The following is a 20,511-nucleotide window of genomic DNA, read 5'->3' on the forward strand; positions in this document are numbered from 1 at the left end:
CAAATGCATTGCAGACACAGATAATCAGTTGTGTGTTGATCACTTTATGCACACAGTGCCAGTGCTATGAGGAAATAAATACATTTACCAAGAATGTTTCTGAAACTTTATTCATATCTTGTGCATTAATCAAGTACACACATGATGATAAGATGAAGACTTTGTACTTTGAACTAATAAAAATATAATTTATCAAGGAGACAAATTGCAAAAGAATATACACATCAGTTTTTTTATACTGATTTAAATATGTAATGTTTGTTGTCACAGACCCCACCCTCATTGGTATATTTTCACTTATATATGCATGTGCATGACTTTGTGTATTTTGTAATTTATTGTGCCATTTTATTTATTGAAATGCAGACAGAGATATGATCTCAGTTAATAAAATTCATTATATTTTGTACATTTTTCCACCTTTCATTCAATAGGTAGCCCTGTTCAATTGCAGCCTTCACAATTTTAACATGTTTTCCTGTAAATTGACCTATGTGTTTTACCAGATGCACATCAAGGGCAATAGGGGGTGTACCCCTTTTCCTGTACCCCTACATATACATTGTACCCCCTTCTAGTTAATCCACCCATGTTTATTATCTCCCTGGAGAATGTTCTATTCTGAGATACTGTAGCTATGTTCACAATTAGCAACCATATTATTCATACCTTGGTCACATTTGCTCTACGGCGGCCGTACGGCGAGTCGAAAACAGCCGTTTTATTCATTTTTACGCAAACCAATTATGTAGCTCGTTAATTTTAAGAACTGCTGTTTTCTACTCTCTGTACGACCGTCGTAGAGCAAATGTGACCAAGGTATCATTCACCTTACATATGTTTTTGTTGTGTGTTTTTTTATTTTGTTTAGTTTTCTGTATGGTGTCTTATATAAATTATTAAATAGGGGCATTTGTAGAATGTTTATATATAAAAGCAGTAATAGTTGTCTGTTAAGCATCAATAAAGATTAATTGCCATATTGAGAAAGAAATAAGTGAAAGGCAACTTTGATTATTAGTAGCACATGTACACACTCCCACAAATGTAAGATATTTCATAATACAAGATTGTGTGGTATGAATATGTAACTATAATAGAGCATCATCAAACTTCAATTTAGTAGCATGATTATTAACTCTGTATTTTAATGTTGTCTAATGCACAAGTTTATATTTTCTTTTATACACCTTATTAATTTCCACAGCTTTCACATCCAATGCCAGTGATAGCGAAAGTAGCTACAGTAAGTAGAAACCTAACAAGTCACATGACATGACAGTAATTCACTGTGATTAATAATTAAATCATTTCGTTCAAATTGGTAACTTCTAATGTTATCTTGACTTAGCTGAGTTTTGATGAGAATGAAAAAAAAATCATAATTTATGAAAGTTTTGTATGAAAGTGAGATCATGCATGATTTATTAATCTTTGCAAATTGGCAGCTTCTAATAAATTTTGTTCACTCTTAATCAAATCTTTGATAGGGATGAAAAAATACATTTATAACACTTCTATATGAAAGTGAGATCATGTTTAATGTAATCTAATTAATCTATTAATCTTTGCAAATTGGCAACTTCTAATAAATTTGTAAACAAGCTTTGATAGGGATGAAAAGAAATGCTTTTTATAAAGTTTTATACGAAAGTGAAATCATGTCAAATTAATCTTTGCAATAAGCACAAACCAATTTTTAAATTTGGTTTGCATCAAAGCTGCACAGCATTAATTTCATAGTTATCTATGAGAGTATTTAGTATGAGAATAAGTTATAAATGATTAATTTTATCACTGCAAATTGACACAATTAACATGTGAGGGGGTTTAGCTTAAAAGGGGGCTGGTGAAATATTTGTAAGATTTGATTTAAAAGTAAGATTGACAAAATTAATCTTTACTCGACAGGTTAAGACTGAAATCAAAACGTTCTCAAAACAATCTTAACCTGATAAGTTCAATACAATTGGTATCAATACTACTGGATAAATCTTTACAAGTTTGGGCTAAACATAATAGTATTTATTAGCCAGAGAGACATATTAATTACTAATTAATTAATCTTACTATGGTCATGTTTTCTGTAAACAGGAATCGTAGAGATGGTACTTCATAGTTGATACTAAAAATCTAGGTTATGATTAGCATTTCATATATTATATAAAATGAAATAGGATATGTTAATCATACTTGCAGCACTTAGAAAAATTTGTTTTTAAGTGCATAAAGATGTTGCTTATTTTCATTACTGTTATTTTCCTCTTTGCTTTTACTTTTACTTTAAAACAGGGAATGAGGAAATAATTCTCTCATATGAAGCAGTCGTCCAACAAGAAAGTGAGTATCAGTGGGGTTGATTTGGTTTTTTGCTTTAGTCACACCCAATGAAACAGACTCCAAACTGACCGATAGTATGTCATTGTAAATAATGCAATAGCTTTGGTCGGTCCAGACATGCCAACCGTTCCCTTTTTAGAGTTTTTGCTATGAATACACAACACTTTTTTGTATGGTTTATTACTCTATTTAATAACGTGATACTAGTTCCGGTCCGACAGTCCCAGACCAGTAAAAATCACCGTCGAGCCAGTTACTTGTTGCATGAAAAGAACAAGTAATGATTCTCGCCTATGAGCACATGTTTTAAAGAGTGAATTATCAAGTTTTCAAGTAGAGTCATTTCACATGTTCTTTCATCGATCTCACTACAACAGGCTGGCGATTGTTATGTTGAGCCAAAATTAAAAATACTTTTTTTTGTGGAAGGTTGGCAGGTCATTTGGTCTGGCATTGGTTTCATTGGTGTAACTGTAGCATTACTTTTCTATTAGTATCTTGTTATGTCTGTCCTTTATCTTTGTCATCGTAATACGAATTCCTTGAATTACAATAAGCTAGACTGATATACAACAGCTTTAATCCAATATGTATTCATATGTGCTTGTTTTGAACCCTAGGAAGATTAATTTACTTCAATAACTCCATACATCTACTTGATTTGCTAGTTCAGCCCTCTGGACTGCCATACCCGAAAAGAACTCCCAAGAATTTAAAAAGCGCGAGCGCGCCCTCTCCCGTTCAGGCTTACTACCCATGATCACCGCGCAATTAGCGTCCATCTTCCTCTTGCTTTCGGCAAGCCATCTGTCAAGACGTGCTCAGATAAGTCTCCTAAAGCTCAAATCTTTTTTGAGCTTTGGTATATTCTTTTTGCTTATCTGTTGTGCATTCTCCCTTTTAAATTCAATCTTTCCGTTTGTGTGTAAGATTGTGTTCAGAATTTACACCCGGCGCGACTTTTTAGCGTGTTTTTGGTGACACTTAAATTGTTTTCCTAACGTTTGGGTTCTCGTCGCGCCGCATCGCTAGCGCGTTCGCGAGGCACCGGGTTTGGGCTGACTACGTGGCAGCAAGCATTCACCTCCTACCATGGTTATTGTTCTTCACGTTCAAAGTGTGGTGGTTTTTGGTGCCGTTTTTGAATTAAATTCTAGACAGCCTTTACACTTTGTTGTCGAGGGTGTTATTGTTATTTCTTTTTGCAGGTTGGGATCTTCAACTCTGTTCCTTCCTTGCTTTCCGGAATTGATTTATTAAGATTTTCGATTGATTATTGATTGATTAATTCTTCAATTCTTTTTCCTTCTGTTCTGAATAAATTTCTTGATTGATATTTTATTCACAGGCGGATCTTTAAGCTCAATTCCTTTTCCTTCTGTTCTGAATAAATTTCTTGATTGATATTTTATTCACAGGCGGATCTTAAAGCTCAATTCCTTTTCCTTTCTGTTCTGAATAAAATTCTTGATTAATATTTTATTCACAGACGGAACTTAAAGCCCTTTTTCTCTTCTGGGATTGTTTAATTCGACTTACGCAATTATAACTTGATTGATTGGTTATTCAATCCCCCCCAAAAAAAAAAAAATTTTTTTTTTTACAGGTGGGGTCTTCTTCCTGTTAGGAATTTTTTGACCTTTCCCGGAATTGTTTTCTTCGTTCAATTCCCTCTCCCCTCCTAGTCTTATATTTTTTACTTCGACAGGCGGGTTCTACGATTCTTTTTTGAGGATTTACTGTGTCGTTCTTCCTCTTGGAATCGTTACTAGAGACGTTCCTCCTTCCTCCTGTTCTGAATTTCTTTACCTTTCCACAGGAGGTTACGTTTTTCCTCTTGGAAATTATCGTAAAATTTCTCTTATCTGGAATTGTTTGCCTCTCAATCCCTTTTCTTCCTGCTCTGAAATTCTTGTTTTAGTTTTTCTTCGCAGGTGGAAACTTCGTTCCCTTCTGAGCTTGCATTCATTTTTGAATTCTTGCTTCGATTTTTTCCTTCGGGCACAAAAAAAAAAAAAAGAGAATATAGTAGGGGAACCTTGTAGGAGTTTCTTTTTTAAAAAAAAAAAAAAAAAAAAGTCTCCGACCTCCTTTCTATTTTCTTACAGGTAGATACCTAAACTATTTTTAGGTTCTTCTTCCTCCCTACCCTTCCCCTTTTGAATTGTTCTGTTTGCTCAAACAAATTTCTTATAGGAGGAGGGAAAGACCACTCCGGTCTCCACTTTTGATCTAAGCGAGATCTTTGTAATAATAACAAAAAAAAAAAAAAAATTCTTGTTTTTCTTTTTTCAGAGTAGAGAGAGGTACCGATGAGTGGGACTAACACAGCCCCAGAGGACCTGGTGCCCTCCACGGGGACCGTCCCGATTGCAAGTTTACAGAAGTCGGCCGCTTCCACCGGCGGCGGTGAGTATGAGGTTGCGTCAATCAGCATTCCGAATTTGCGGTCGGATGCTAAGAGCAGGAAGGCCGAGACTGGTGCCACGGTCTCGGACAAAGAAAAAAGTGGTAGCCAAGGCTTCCAAGCCTAAACCAGGTTCTGCCGCCGCAGCACCCAAAGGGCTATGCGACCCACCGGCTACCGGGTCACCGGAAGTCCGGGGAGAGAGTGCGGTTCTCTCCCCCCGGCACAGGTCAGGCTCTCTGTCGTCTAAGTCGTCCTCCGTGATAGCATCGGCAGAGATCGCCCAGCCCCTGACCGCGAGAGGCGTCACACATCAGACTGTGACCACAATCTGACCCCGTCAGATTCGGGTGAAGTTTCGTTGTTGGCGGCCGCCCTGCCAGGGGCGGCAAATCATAAGAAATCACCCGTGCCTCTTGTGCCTTCTTCTGCTCCGGCCACGCCGGCGGAGCCCGCAAAAAAGAAGAAGAAGAGGTCGAAGGAGAGGTCGGCCAGCCCTGTTGCCATGGGCGTTCCTCCTTCAGACCCTTGTGTCGGTGGTCAGATGTCACAGCTATTCATGCTGCTACATTCTGCTACCGCAAGAGGCGTCACACATCAGACTGTGACCACAATCTGACCCCGTCAGATTCGGGTGAAGTTTCGTTGTTGGCGGCCGCCCTGCCAGGGGCGGCAAATCGTAAGAAATCACCCGTGCCTCTTGTGCCTTCTTCTGCTCCGGCCACGCCGGCGGAGCCCGCAAAAAAGAAGAAGAAGAAGAGGTCGAAGGAGAGGTTGGCCAGCCCTGTTGCCATGGGCGTTCCTCCTTCAGACCCTTGTGTCGGTGGTCAGATGTTACAGCTATTCATGCTGCTACATTCTGCTTTCGAGCAGTGCGGGTTCACCCCACCCTCGACGTCTACTCACCCCGCTGATGCCCCCGAGCATCAAGCGAGACAAGTGGGCAATAACCACCAGACACCCGGGATATCCTCGAGCGATTCTGTCGAATCGCCAGCCAGTGCACCGGCTAACCGGGCACCTCAAGATCGCGTGTGCTTTCCAGCATTTTTGTCGATCTCAGAGCACGTGTCCCAGCCGACACGCGTGGCCACCCCGGCGCTTACTGGACTCCCTTGCCTTCATGAGAGCCGGCCGAGAGGCCGTACGGCTCCCGCGGCTCTCGGAGCTCCTCCAGGGGAGGAAACTTGTCATGGGGACAACCTCCCGGTTCAGTCCATGGAGCGAGACTCCCTTTACGAGGAGTCTCTCGAAGGCGACCAGTGCGAGGATAACCCCTATCCCGCGGTCGACTCTTCAGTAAGCGCTCAGGCGCTGCTTGACAAGTATCTACCTCACATCTACCCTCCGAGCGGGGGTATTGATGAAGCAGGGGAGTCCTTATTTTTCGCCCCGCCTCTTCAGGCGCTCCGAGCTCAATCGGCCGAATTGGGGGTCTCGGAGAGTGACGGGGTCGCCCAGCGCCCGGCGGCTCCTACGACGAGGAAGCCTCCAGCTCCGAGGGTGCAAACCCACCCCCGCTCTGCTGCTGCCCGGAAGCGCCAGGCTCCGGCACCGCCGTCTCGAAACTTTCAAGTCTCTCGAGGCCAGCGAGAAGGCAGAGGCAGGGGAAGAGGGGGGCGACCCGCTTCGAGGGCGCCGCCCAAACCGAAGCAGTCGGTTTGACATGCTGTCCCGAGCGCTAGGCAAGGTAGGCGGGCGTCTCCGTCATTTTCTCCCGGCTTGGGAGGAAATCACGGAAGCGCATACATCTTATCCGTCGTACGGCGACGACTCCTTCAGCGGTAACTCCATTCTACCCCCTAAGCGGGCCCGTAGATTGGAGGTAAGAATCTCTTACGCACTTCTCTCGTGAGAATGTTTGGCCGCTTTGAGGGGGCAACCTATCACGTCCGCGGACCGTCCGCCCAGGCGACGGGACCGTCGGTTTCTGGCCTGAACCTCACTTTCTATTCGAAAGTAAGGGTGCCCTGTCTTACTTAGCTCCTACCCTTGCAAGGCCAGAGTCAGGGCTAGTACAGACACCCGTCCTCCAGCGATCGCCGCTGAAGAGAGGGCGACTCCGATATGAGCAGCATCACCGCTCAGCGGTATGTCTCACTACCTCATAGCTCTCCGAACTTATGAGTATGTATATCGGATCTGAATGTCACGGCGATTAAAAGTTCTCCTGTGCTTAGTAATCGCTACACCTTCTCCACCCGGTGCATTATGGTTATGTTAACCTATTGTCTCGTATTCGGGCGGCTCGTTCGAGCCCTGCCCGAGCTGCCATCACCGGTCGTCCAGCCGGACACCGCCGAAAGCACCTGCACCGAATACCTGGAGGGAATCAGCTTTTCATATGCTAGATATCCCTCCTGTTGACATTCACAGCTGTTCCCCGAGTCCTTCCCGGTCGGGTAAGCATCATCTCGGAGGAAAGAAACCGCCGTACATCTCATGAGATTATTGGCTATGTACGTGCGTTCAAGCTTGTTTAAAGCCCCAGACTTCTCTGTCGGCATTCTATGCCTACTTTCTGGGCGCACCCACCGTACCGGGTCGGCGAGTTTACACCAAACTGTACGCCTCCAGACCATCGGTCGAGTTCTAACAGTCTATCTTATAGACTGCCCTCTATGTGGGTCAAGCTTGCGGGCGTCTCCGCCGTTTCCTCCTCGTGTGGAGTGGTCTACGGTGGATGTCTTACCGTGCCCATTTGTCGAACCGTCTTCTTATTTAGAAGCTTTTTAACTCGGCACACTCGAGTCGCCTCGCATACTGCTTTCATCCTCCCTCCATGCAATGCATGTGGCCATGGTCACCGCACGACCGAGGATGATGTAACCGTGGATGCATGTATGCTTATGCCTACCTAACCACAATCACTACGACCCGCTTTTTCTCGGGCCGACTGTGGATGAGTCTCTCCATGTAAGTGATTTACTTCACTGGAGTTCTTCTTTTAGAAACTTAGATGCTCATCCCCCACTGCTTAGGGCGTCATTTTTGCCGCCCCCCGCAGCTTTTTGGAACTCCTTATTCTCCGATATCGGACTTCCACGCTGCCGCAACCGGCGCCGACGGTGCTTGCTCTTACGATCACCTGAGAGACCAGGCCTTGTGGCTGTTTTCATAAACAACTGGTTCTCACCGCAGACTGATGGAAATTTTTGTGATTATTTTCCTCAAGTCTCCCTCCTCCTTCGCTTGTTTCTTCAAGCGAGGACATCGACACTCTTAGCCAGTTCCCGTCCCTAACTTGATAGGACAGGGCCGTTGCTACCTCATTCGATTCCGTTGGGAACGTAACAGTTGAGGTATCATATCTGGCGATGTCTGTTCATTAGAACATCTCTTGATTGTCGCTTTCACGTAAGATCATGACAGAGACTTTTCGCCAGCTCCCTCTGGCGTACACTTGCTGCTGCTAGGGATTCCCCCGCCCAGCGAACAGCCATCGCAGCCTAGCCTCACGGGCTCTCTCGGCGATGGTGGCTTGAGCCAAGCCACCTCTTCCACCGCGGGCACTGCACCCTCAGATGGGTGCTTCAATCAGTATGGGAGAAAGGGGATCCTGAGTTCTCTCTCGATCACTCGGTCTATCACACTTTTGTCGTGATGTGTACCGCGCTGTTTCTCTGACACGCCCGGTTGAGCTGTTTTGACCAGACTGCTTTATTCTACATAGGCAGCAGGTCCGCGGCATTCCTTATTAACAGGATGGCACTCAGTCGCTTTCTCGACCCTTGACTGCCTTACGAGTGGTTTTCTTCTTAAATCCCTACTCTCCGTCGTTCCTGGTCCCCTTCGGACCGCTAGTAACTTTTTGCCACAGCTCTCTATCAGAATTCTGCAGATTTTCTGCCCTCACGCATTTCAGACAGATATCGAATTCTGGGCACTTTCTCCCACGCGGAGGCTTCTGAGATATCTCGCCTTCTCAGATTGTTCGTTTGATCACTTACTGAGCCTTAAAAGCTTCAGTTTTCCGATCACGATTCTTGTTGAAATTTTCAACAAATTCCGAATTTTACGCTCTAGTCAGCTGGTGATGTTGTTCTCCTGACACTAGGCCGAGGGCCCATGATACTGAGTATTCCTGAGTATACAGGGCATTCCTCTCGAGGACATTTTGAGGGCCGCCTTTTGGCGCTCAGCTAACTCCTTCACTTCATTCTACTTGAAGGACATTCCGTCCAGCGAGGCGAGATTTGCTGCTTCGGCGCTTAAAGCAGCTGCGGCTTTTTCCCCCTCTCCCTAATTTTCGTTGTTTTTGTTTTTTTAAATTTTCTTAGGCTTACAATTGAAAACATGCCTCCCTACGGTTTGAGTCCGTGTTGGTCTAGCAAATCAAGTAGATGTATGGAGTTATTGAAGTAAATTATGAAAATACTTACCTGATTTTCTTATTTACGAGATAACTCATACATCTACTTGATACCCTCCCACTGACCCTCCGCCTTGCGTAGCAACATGTTTCAACGTATGGGCTTGCAAAAGTTGAGGAAGATGGACGCTAATTGCGCGGTGATCATGGGTAGTAAGCCTGAACGGGAGAGGGCGCGCTCGCGCTTTTTAAATTCTTGGGAGTTCTTTTCGGGTATGGCAGTCCAGAGGGCTGAACTAGCAAATCAAGTAGATGTATGAGTTATCTCGTAAATAAGAAAATCAGGTAAGTATTTTCATAATTTATGGTATCTCTGCCATAGAAACCTCCATTTTAATTGGCTGTTAAGCCTTATTGCGATAATAGCATATTGCCTCCACCCCTCTCTACCTCCCCCCCCCTCAAATAAAAACCCTATACAGCAGGAGCCCTTGACAAAATGCTAGATAAGGAATTTTATAATTGTTTTTATGTATATTCATTTTCAGTTAAATACACAAGGCCTGTCATCATTCTTGGACCTGGTAAAGACAGGGTTAACGATGATCTCATCTCGGAAATGCCCGATGAGTTCGGAAGCTGTGTACCACGTGAGTATTCCATTTCCATTGGTAAATTGCCACTTGGTCTCCCGCCACTTTGTCTACTTTCCATTTGGTCTCATCCCACGTAGTCTAATTACCATTTTGCCCTACTACTGCTACTGTCAAATTTCCAGTTAGGATACACCCATTTGGTCTAATATCAACTTGATCTATATGTAACTCCACGTTGTCTACATGGTTTAGATGAGCTGCTTATGAATCAAATTTTCATTTGACAATATGGAAAATGAATTGGTAGACAAAGTGAAATTTGAAATTTAGGGCATTAGACTAAATGGGAATTAGGTTCAAGTGGGTAAGAGAACAAGTGCAGTGTAGCCAAATGGAAATTAGCCCAAATTGATATTGCCCATGTGGTATGAGTCTCAGAAGTAGACCAACAGCCTGTAGACCAGGATCCCATAACACAAAGATTAACGATTGATAGTATGCTTGATTCTCACGATTGATTGTATATTTGTAGTCAATGGAATCAATCATAGAAAAATGTTCTACGATCATTGCTAAACTTTGTGTTATGGGTCCCAGATGAGTTTAAACATTTCCATCTTAGGAGGGCTTCTCCCATTTCTATTTGAGATTAGAAGCAATTTACCCGAGGCTGAACTCTATGTGAAAACTCAACCAAAAATCCCAATACGCTCTCCTGCTTATCCTTGAGTATTTGGTTCAGTGTCTTTTTTTTTTTGTTTTGCTGGGTAGGGGAAGGCGGGGTAAGTTGTGACAAATGGCTCAACTTGCCCCATATATGGGGTAAGTTTCAGCCACCTTCTGGGGTAAGTTGAACCACAAAAACTATGTACAAAATGTATGGGGGGAGAACCAGCATGTCAATTTTTAGTTTAAAGTCTTTTCACTTGCTAATTCTATATAAATACTAACATCCTGTAAAAGGAAAAGAGCAGTCATGTAAATTTGCTCCTTTCAGCCTGCATTTCAATCTATTTTTATGGTTTGTTTGTTTTTTAAGATACATTACCATAGGAATTACCATGGCTCAACTTGCCCCATGCTGTTTGGCTCAACTTACCCCAGTCCGAACTTAGTGCGATAATTTTGTATCCACACATTTATTATGCATCCATCATATAAAAGACTGTGACAAGAATGAAGATCCATACCTGGACTAATAATATTGTTATCATGTCTTTATTATATTTAAAGACGTGTGTGTTTATAAAGCACTTATCTATTTCACACTCTTTTTTACTTTTTTGGCTGAAATTCATATTTTTCCCTCTAAAAACCTACTTTTTGTTTCAAAGTTGGAAACAATGTGGTGGGGTTAGGGGTTATGCTATGGGTCATCAATACATGACACCACCACAATGTCTGACTCATTCATTATTGGCCTGGGGCTGGTGGCTCAACTTGCCCCTATGCTCAACTTACCCCGCCTTCCCCTATACATGGTGACTACTCAACAGTGATCATATTTGATAATAATAATATGTCCATTTATATAGCGCATTTTCTATGTGCATATACTCAACTGCCCTTTGATACTTGGTATCATATTATTACCCCGGGCGTAGCTGAGCCGCCATATTAATAGGCGCTAAAGCGTTCAAGGAAAAATCCTATCGGGTACCCATTCACCTCCCCTGGGTCGAGTGCAGCACAATGTGGATAAATTTCTTTCCAAAGGAAATTACGCCATGGCTTGGATTCGAATCCACGACCCTCTGTTTCAAAGTCAGAAGACTAATCCACTCGGCCACAATGCTTCACATTTCAAAGTGACCTGTATTTATCGTTCATAAAAAAATAAATAAACCTTTAAGAGTTTCTTGACCTGGTCCACTGATGTAGCAGTCTTGAGGAAGGTTGGTTGCTGGTTCCATAGCTTAGCAGCGACAACAGTGAAAGAAATTCATGTAAATCAAGTTGCATTTGATTGCAATTCTTTGTCCAACAGGGGCTGGAACTCTGTTGTATCAACCTCGTAAATTGGGCTATTTTATGTACCTTTCCCATAATAATAATAATAATAGGTATACTATTTCTATAGCACCATCTACAGTCCGACCTCTCTTATCCGGACACGTTGGGACCAGCACCAATCCGGATAAGGGATTTATCCGGATCTGGGAGACCCAATATTAAATACACGCAGCTGCGCTGCCGGCTGCCTCCCCAGGCCACTGGCGGTAGCTACACTGCACTATTGTAGTGGGCGTACGGTAAAGACAATATTCACTGCAGAGTCAGTGCAAATTATAGGCAGTGTTTTTTATTGAAATGAAATCGATCGATGGCCAAAACTCTTGGATAATTTACCTGCTAAAATGACTGAGGTATACATCAAGCATACTTTGAAAGAAAGTGAATGACTCGATGAAATTAAGTTTTAAAATTAGATCATTGCGGCGGGTATCGCAGCTTCGCAATGTCAGCCATTGTTCCACTGACTGTAGGCTCAAACATGATAGATGGCGCTGTCCGTATTGAGGCCTAAAGTTAGCTAGCAAGACATGTGTTGTTTTTCCCGCGAATCAAAAAGAGAAACGTGATGAAATGTTTGCGCTGCACCCTGATTTACTGGAAATTATCATTCCTAAAGTTCTTTTGGTGATTTGGGTGAGATATTTTCATGAAAAATATGTTTGGTGTAGGGTGACTATGTTGGGAAATATATGTAATCAGAGTGGGTTTATGTATAAGATTGAGTTTAGATTGAAATCTCATTTCCTCACGTACCTGTACTAGATTTAAAAAAAAATGTCGGTAAGTGTGCGTCCGGATAATAGAGAGATCCGGATAAGGGGAGGCCGGATAAGAGAGGTCGGACTGTATCTAGAAATATTCTATTCCTAGGCATGTTGTTATTATTATTAGCTCGAGCTGCCTTTCAGCACTCGTGCATTCAAGGAATTAATCCTGCTAGGTACCCATTCCTCTCACCTGTGTCGAGTGCAGCACAATGTGGATAAATTTCTTGCTGAAGGAAATTACGCCATGGCTGGGATGACAGTTATCTTATAGTATCGCTGTGATAGATTTTTTGTGCTTTCTTACGATGGTTGCAAATGATGACTAACCTGGGGCAATGAAATGTGCACCTAAAAGGCAACTAGATGAACGTTGATGTATATAGTGGAGCGTTGTGGCCCAGTGGATTAGTCTTCAGACTTTGAAACAGAGGGTCATGGGTTCGAATCCCAGCCATGGCGTAATTTCCTTCAGCAAGAAACTGATCCACAATGTGCTGCACTCAACCGAGGTGAGGTAAATGGGTACCGGTAGGAAGTAATTCCTTCAGAAGCTGTGTGCGCTATGAACGCCTAGCTTAGCCAGGTAATATAGGAGCGCCTTGAGCACCTAACAAGGTGGATATGTGCGCAATATAAATATCCTATATTATTATTATATTATCATTTTTCTTAAAACAAATTTCAAACTTGTTCGTCAGATACAACGAGAGCGAGGAGACCTCACGAGGTCGACGGTCGGGATTACCATTTTGTAGAATCCAGGGAACAGATGGAGAAAGACATCCAGAATCATCTATTCATCGAAGCCGGTCAGTACAACGAAAATCTCTATGGCACCAGTGTGGCATCCGTCAAGGAGGTTTCAGAAAAGGTACATGAATTGCAATATGTGGGGCTGTAGTCAAGTAATTGTGATGTCTCTATTTATTGCTATTTGAAACTGATTATTGACTGGTAGTTCAAATAGTGTTAAGAAAAATAGGTATTGTTTACAAACAGAATTATAATGTTAAAAATAATAAATTATATATTAAAATTTATTTTTTAAACCCAAAATTTATCAAGGATGCAGTTTGTTTTTAATACATTTAGTTGATTGAGTTCTTTTACATTGTGTTGACCATTACTATTACTAATATTTTAGAATTCAGGCAATGAAATATCTTAAATCAAATATACTACGACCACAGATATATGTTCAATGTAGGAGAAATTTGACTGACAAAAGATAAAGTGTAGTTTCGTCAGAAAATTTTCTTAAACTTATAGTGATCATTTTATGAGGTGGACTTCAATGAGATTTAGATTAAAGTTGTATGTGCATCATTTCATTGTTCATTGGGAATTTGAACCATTCGGATGCCAATCATACAGAGTGAAGAAGAGATTTATGACCATCAGCAGAAGTTATGTAATGCCTCTGGAAATCGCCTCATTGTCTGAGTCCTGATAGTTGTATGAGGCTAAGCCAAGCTCGGCAAAAGAGATTACTCACTCGAACATCAAGTTTGCTTTCCCCAAAAAAATCTCTACTTCAGTTATTTTCAATGCCTCTCACAAGTCGTGGGTCTGCAAATGATAATCTACTCCTGTTGAAAGCTGGCACCCATGTGACTTATACCAGAGATGCCAAGTTCGAAAAAATGGTATGCGTGAGATGTTCATGACTCAGCGTCTCTGCGTGTGGCCAGTACTTACACTTGTATGTTTCGAAAAGTCATGCAAAATATGGGCTTCATCATGATATTGATCCATACTACAAAACCATGAGATGCACGCACGCGAGTCATCGTATCACATACTAGCTGTGCGCTGACTGCGCTCTCGATTCGTCTCACGTGCCGGGGTAGACGTGACGGCGTGCGAAGGTGGTCGGCCAGTGCACAGCAAATAATGCTACTTTTTCTCTTTTTTTTCTGTCGGGTCCCGATGCGTGAGAAAAATGGGTGCCATGCGTGAGACGGACCCTAGATGCGTGAGTCTCACCCACAATGCGTGAGACTTAGTAGCTCTGTTATACCAACATTTCTCTATTTTGTGAATCTCTTACCAGGGCAAACACTGTATCCTAGACGTAAGCGGCAACGCCATCAAACGCCTCCAGGTGGCCCAACTCTACCCCATCGCCATCTTCCTCAAGCCCAAGTCAATAGAATCCATCATCGAGATGAACAGGAGGGTCTCGGAGGATCAGGCGAGGAAGACGTACGAGAGGGCGCTCAAACTGGAACAAGAGTTCCTGGAATACTTCACAGGTATAGGTTCTTCTTCTTTTTTATGTTTTACCGATAAACTATTTCCTTAATGATCGCCTGGGTCCCGTCTTGCAAAGAGTTGGGATTGATCATATCAATTACAACTATGGAAAGCCAGCAACATCAACATTTAAAATCCATGTTTGTTCAAAATATTTTGTAGATCTGATGTATATTCATACGTTCACACAGTTTTCTCAAAAATTCTGTGTGCTTCTCGGATATTGTAGCATTCAAGTTATGCAGACTGGTTCCGAAGACGGAGCCTTATTGAGTATAAAAAGTGGGTGAATAGAGGAGCTCATCTATATGTGCTTATAGCTGAATGGTGCTTGCATAAATTGGAATACCCTGCAAATACCGTCTATTATTCACTTGTGGTATATTATTCACTCGTGGTATATTCCCTGTTATCCAATTGCAATTATCCACTTTTCAAAATGGGTTTAAAAAGGATTCTTTATACACACCACTTTTACATTGTGTCTGATACAAGTACAAAAATACTTCTCCATTTTTTCAATTATCTGATTTGATGTGATTTATTTCTGCATTCACATCATTATCAGAATTACAAAATACATATATATACAATATTTACAAAGGTAATACATGATTATAACAAAATAATAACAGTCGCACAGTATAAATATTGTAAATAAATATTAATTATCTGTGGATATTGGAGGTCATTTTTGACATGGGCTAATTATGAGCTGGTCTATAAAGATTTCTTTATGCATTCACATCATTATCAGAATTACAAAATACATATATATACAATATTTACAACGGTAATACATGATTATAACAAAATAATAACAGTCGCACAGTATAAATATTGTAAATAAATATTAATTATCTGTGGATATTGGAGGTCATTTCGGACATGGGCTAATTATGAACTGGTCTATAAAGATTTCTTTGTTGTTGTTTTTTTCATAGCAATCGTTTTGGGAGACACCATAGATGACATATACCAACAAGTCAAGGAGATCATCCACGAACAATCCGGCCCGACGATCTGGATCCCAGCGAAAGAAAAACTGTGAAAACGGCTACCTTCTCTTACCGGAATCACAACATGAATTACCAAATTTGTATATGTCAAGAGAAGAAAAAAGACATTTTGACAACATTGCACAGCCATGTTGGATATTAGAGATATTTTTTGTACAGAAAAGTTTTAATCGTCATGGAATATTTGGGGAGGAATTGTATGTTACAATTACTTAACCCCCTCTGAGTTTTATACGCAAGATGTCTCCGTTTCTACCCTGGTAGGAGTCCATTAGGGTGCGGTACCGGAATCTGATCCGCCCTATACCAAGAATGCGCTCAGAAGGAGATCATAGTTTACGTTATCGGACGTTTTCACCTTTTTTGAAGTATTTTTGGAAGTATTTGTTGTTTTTCCCCCCACATTCTCAGCCTGTTCAATCGGAGTGAAAAATCACACTTTTGTCATGAAATTTGTGAACATATTTTTTGAAACGTATGATGGTGAAATTACTCTCCTTGTTTTTGTATTGCCATTTTGCAAGAAAAAAAAGATATATTAGTAAATATATATATATTATGCCTAAGTATATACAGTATACTCACTTATAAAGGTGCAAGATTTCATTGTAGTTTGATTGATGCAGCTTACAAAAAAAAGTGATGAAAATTAATTGGTCCCTATGCGTGCAAATTCCCGAAATGTATTAGAATTCAATTGAAATTTTTTAGACCGATATCCTCCATCTTTTAATAGTAAATACCTGTAGTTTGAGGTTATGATCGTGTCAAATCTTTGGCCTGAGTGTGATAAGATTTGGTTTCCTAGGGAATTGTCTGTTGTGTGCCCTTCACAGATTATGAATAAATCAATCTATATTTGCATTTTTTTTTACTTTTATTATTTGATAATGATTTAGGAGAATAGTAAAGTAATGACATGTTGTTACTTGTACCGTAATTCTATCATGATGTATGATACAATCTTTTATGTGGACCAAATACTAATCATGAGTAACATTTGTTTTTGTTTTTTGTTCTGTTTATTTAATCGTTGATGGCAACTCTGTGCAAAAAAGCTTTCCGAGATTTCTTCGAATAAGAATCATTCTTACTCTTTTCTTTCTTTCTCTCTTGAATTCCCCTTTCTTACATTCTCTGTCTCCCCCTCCCCCACCTATTCTGTGTACTTTTCTATCTCTGTCACTGTCTCCCTCCTCTCTCTTTCTCCCTCTCCTTCCCCCTCCCCTTGATATCTCTGTACCCTACCATATCCTCTGTCCATACCCCCCCCCTTCCTTCTTCGCCTCTCTCCTGTCTGCCCTTATCTTTGACCCAACTTGTAGAAAGGAAATGTTATTCACAAATTCCTTATTTTCATTCTAAAACTTATAGATTTCTGGGCACAACGTTGAGTACAGGTACTATGACTCATACATCATTAGAATTGCCACCCCCCCCTATGCAAGATCCCTGGATTATCAAAAAACATGATTTTCCATCTTACAATCAGTGTAACTGAGCCAAATTTTACCTTTTGGCAGAAAGTTTAATTTTATTCACTTAGGGCAGTCTAGATCGAGACAAATTAATGTTCACATCGTAAATTCTGAAACCAAAGTGAAAGCATATATAACATGGCTATATATCAAGTGTACATCGTGCATGTATAAACCCATACCTTTGTCATATGTATGTACATGTGTTCATATTGACATACTGTTTAATACAGAAAGCATAATATGGTGCTATATATGTACATCTGTTCTGTTACAAGCAGTCCCATGGCTTTCAAATGTGTTGTACGATCATTGCAAAGGTATCAATTGTGTGTATTCAAATACATATAAAAATCCCCAAGTATAATGGTTCCTAGATTGCACTTATGAGTTTGATACAAATTATTTGGTTTGATAACCTTGGTTAGCCAAAGCAATTCGAGCTGCATGGCCTCTTAATTCTTGTTATTTTTGGTTTAAAGAACATTTGATTTGCCAAATATTGTTATAATACTCAAGAATCGGGCACATTAGACCTCAATGAATGATGACATTGGGTTCTGCTGTTCGGCAATATATCACATCTTTTATATTGTTCATTTCAGACAACAAAGCTGTCTCGTAGTGTTTGAGAGTCGGTAAAAGAGAGCTATAGTGCCCGTAATAGTACATTGTAGGTATATCACAAAGAGTAAATAAAGAGGATTTGTATAGCGCACATGTCCACCTTGCTAGGTGCTCAAGGCGCTCCTATATTACCCCGGCTAAACTAGTCTACCGATTCTGGTGCGCACAGCTTTTTGAGGAATTACTTCCTGCCGGTACCCATTTACCTCACCTGGGTCGAGTGCAGCGCAGTGTGGATAAATTTCTAGCTGAAGGAAAACACGCCATGGCTAGGATTTGAACCCACGACCCTCTGTTTGAAAGGTGAGAGTCAGAACCAGTAGACCACGACGCGCCCACAGTTAAGTGCATCTTAAAATTGCACTTGACTTCCCAGTTTTGTGTGGTATTTGTTGATGGCTCTTATCCGTTGGCACTTAACCATGACTTAACATATTCTTTGTGAACCACCCAAATGGTGTTTTTTCATGCGCAGTAATGGCCACTATTAAAGCATGACTTTATGTCATAGATATGGATCTTGTGAAACCACACCCAGGTGGGTGTCGATACTCGAATATGGAAAATATCCTCAAACTTTTGATGTAGATTTATTCGCACACATCACTTCCATTTGGATTGAAAGAAGGTTTTAATTAGAGAAGTGTTGACATAAAGAGCATTTGTAGAGGTACAAATTTGCCACTAAGCATGACTTTATGTCATACATGTACTTCCATATTTTGTGAAACCACACTCAGGTGGGTGTCGATAGTCGAATATGGAAAATATCCTCAAACTTTTGATGTAGATTTATTTGATTACATCAGTTCCAGTTAGATTTTAAGCAAGTCTTAATCAGAGAATGGCTTGAATGTATGGAATTAGGTGCATGTGTGAAGAATTTGGCCCCTCTCATTTTCCAGTATACAAGTTTTTCTTGGAAGTCGGAATAAAGAGTTAAAGCAATGACACAATCTAATTGGGCACTATATTACTCAAGAAAATTCAAGCATCTTACTTTGGAGAATGCGGATTCTTATTAAAGAAATTTCTGAAAGGAAGGCGTTCAAGCTTTCCCATATTTCACTGAAATGTATTTTGCTTTGCATAACATTTGATTCTTTTGTTTCACTCTGCAGAAAAAATGTCAAAAAGCCAGCTTTCATTTGCTGTAAATATTTGGAAATGAACGTGCACTAGTTATCAATTATTCAAGGCATTTATACAAGCAAGCACTTGGTTTTGTTTCACATTTTCTCATTCTCAACCACCACACATTTTTCTTATTTCTTGTTATTCCCTCAATAATTTATATTTCTAAGGGTAGTGCGTAATTTGGGGATATATTTGAATGTGAGATGTACAATTTTGACAATGTTCAGGACATCAAAAAAGATTGTATGGGAGTAAGTCAAATCTTGTGATTATTTTTTCTTTATGCTTTTATCTTATCAAGTCACATATTTAACTACTCTATAAATGTGCTGTTAACAACATTCATAAAAAAAGGATATATTAAAAACATTTTAGATTTAAAAATCGATGATAAATAATGCTCACCAAGTTTTGCGTTTTTTATCAAATAGATGTGCAAGCAACAAAAGGGGGGGAATAATTTTCTCATAAATCTTTGATTAAAAAAAGTTGATAGAATATATTGAATTCAGCCTTTATATCTGCCCTAAATCTTGTCTTATGTCCAATATTCTGGATCTCTCTAAGATGAATTTTGCTGTTTTTTGCAGTTTTAGGTGATGGAAAATAATAATTGTGTGTGCCCCCTCATTCGCTAAAAAAAAATATATTTTGTGTTGGGATCGTTGATGTACATGTAGACACTCCCTTTTATGCACGAAGCATTTCAAAGATTACGATAACATGACTGCCATTAAGTGCCCCGCAGATGTTATATATTATGTACTTATCAATATTTCATGTACGTTTGACTTTTTATTTTATTTTTCTTTTATTTTTTGTCTCTTTCCATTTTTCCAGATATACAATGTGTATGGGAGTTGTAGCACATGTCAAAAGAGAGTGAGAGAAAAAAATGACACAAAAGATTGTGATTGTATATTCATCATATGTTGATATTTAATTACTAGCATGCAAATGAAGAATTATATGTTATGTAGTCATTTATGATTATTGTATAATGTTTCTTTCTTTCCAAGGAAGGTTAAGTGTTGTACAAATAAAAAGTAGACATTTTGAAATAAACTCAACATGTATTTCTCTTACGCATTATTTATTGATTTAGTTTTGTTTATATATTAGTTATATTCTAGAGTCTTCACCTAAAGGCCTTCGCACACCTTGCAACCCATCTGGGCCCCCTCTTACAACAGTTGTGATTGATCCAATCAATCATAAATCTATTGAAATCCATCAGTGTCATAATTTTTTCTACAGGAAATTTGCACAATGTCCTTTGTAAACAAAGAGAAGCACAGTGAATTTTTAAGAAAACAATGAATGCATGAATACACATCATAATTAGAAAATATTTTGAACAAACATGCATAATAGATTTTGACATTGCTTGCCGTCCATAGTTGTGATTGATCAGATCAATCGCAACTCTTCGTAAGACGGCCCTGGTCTACGACTGGTCTGCGACTGAGTGAAGGGAAATGTGACTTCGCAGCTCTTGTCAACTTGAAGAGTCGCAGGCCAGTCAGAGACAAATCGCAAGGAAAATCGTAAGGATT

At 40.4% G+C, this 20,511-nt stretch overlaps 1 protein-coding gene across 4 annotated transcripts in view; it reads left to right on the plus strand.

The window, feature by feature from the left end:
* The window catches only part of LOC121429694 (disks large homolog 1-like), an 88,230-nt gene extending 68,205 nt beyond the window's left edge, over positions 1–20,025 (plus strand). For all 4 annotated transcript variants that reach the window (XM_041626856.1, XM_041626857.1, XM_041626858.1 and 1 more), the window contains 6 exons: positions 1,208–1,246; positions 2,293–2,340; positions 9,608–9,709; positions 13,137–13,309; positions 14,492–14,693; positions 15,639–20,025. In XM_041626856.1, the coding sequence (XP_041482790.1) occupies positions 1,208–1,246; positions 2,293–2,340; positions 9,608–9,709; positions 13,137–13,309; positions 14,492–14,693; positions 15,639–15,745 (671 nt within the window). In that variant the 3' untranslated portion in view covers positions 15,746–20,025. The remainder of the gene's footprint in view (positions 1–1,207; positions 1,247–2,292; positions 2,341–9,607; positions 9,710–13,136; positions 13,310–14,491; positions 14,694–15,638) is intronic.
* The last annotated feature ends 486 nt before the right edge of the window (positions 20,026–20,511 follow it).

This window comes from Lytechinus variegatus, chromosome 16 (assembly GCF_018143015.1).
Source record: "Lytechinus variegatus isolate NC3 chromosome 16, Lvar_3.0, whole genome shotgun sequence".
In the NCBI taxonomy this organism is placed as follows: Eukaryota; Metazoa; Echinodermata; class Echinoidea; order Temnopleuroida; family Toxopneustidae; genus Lytechinus; species Lytechinus variegatus.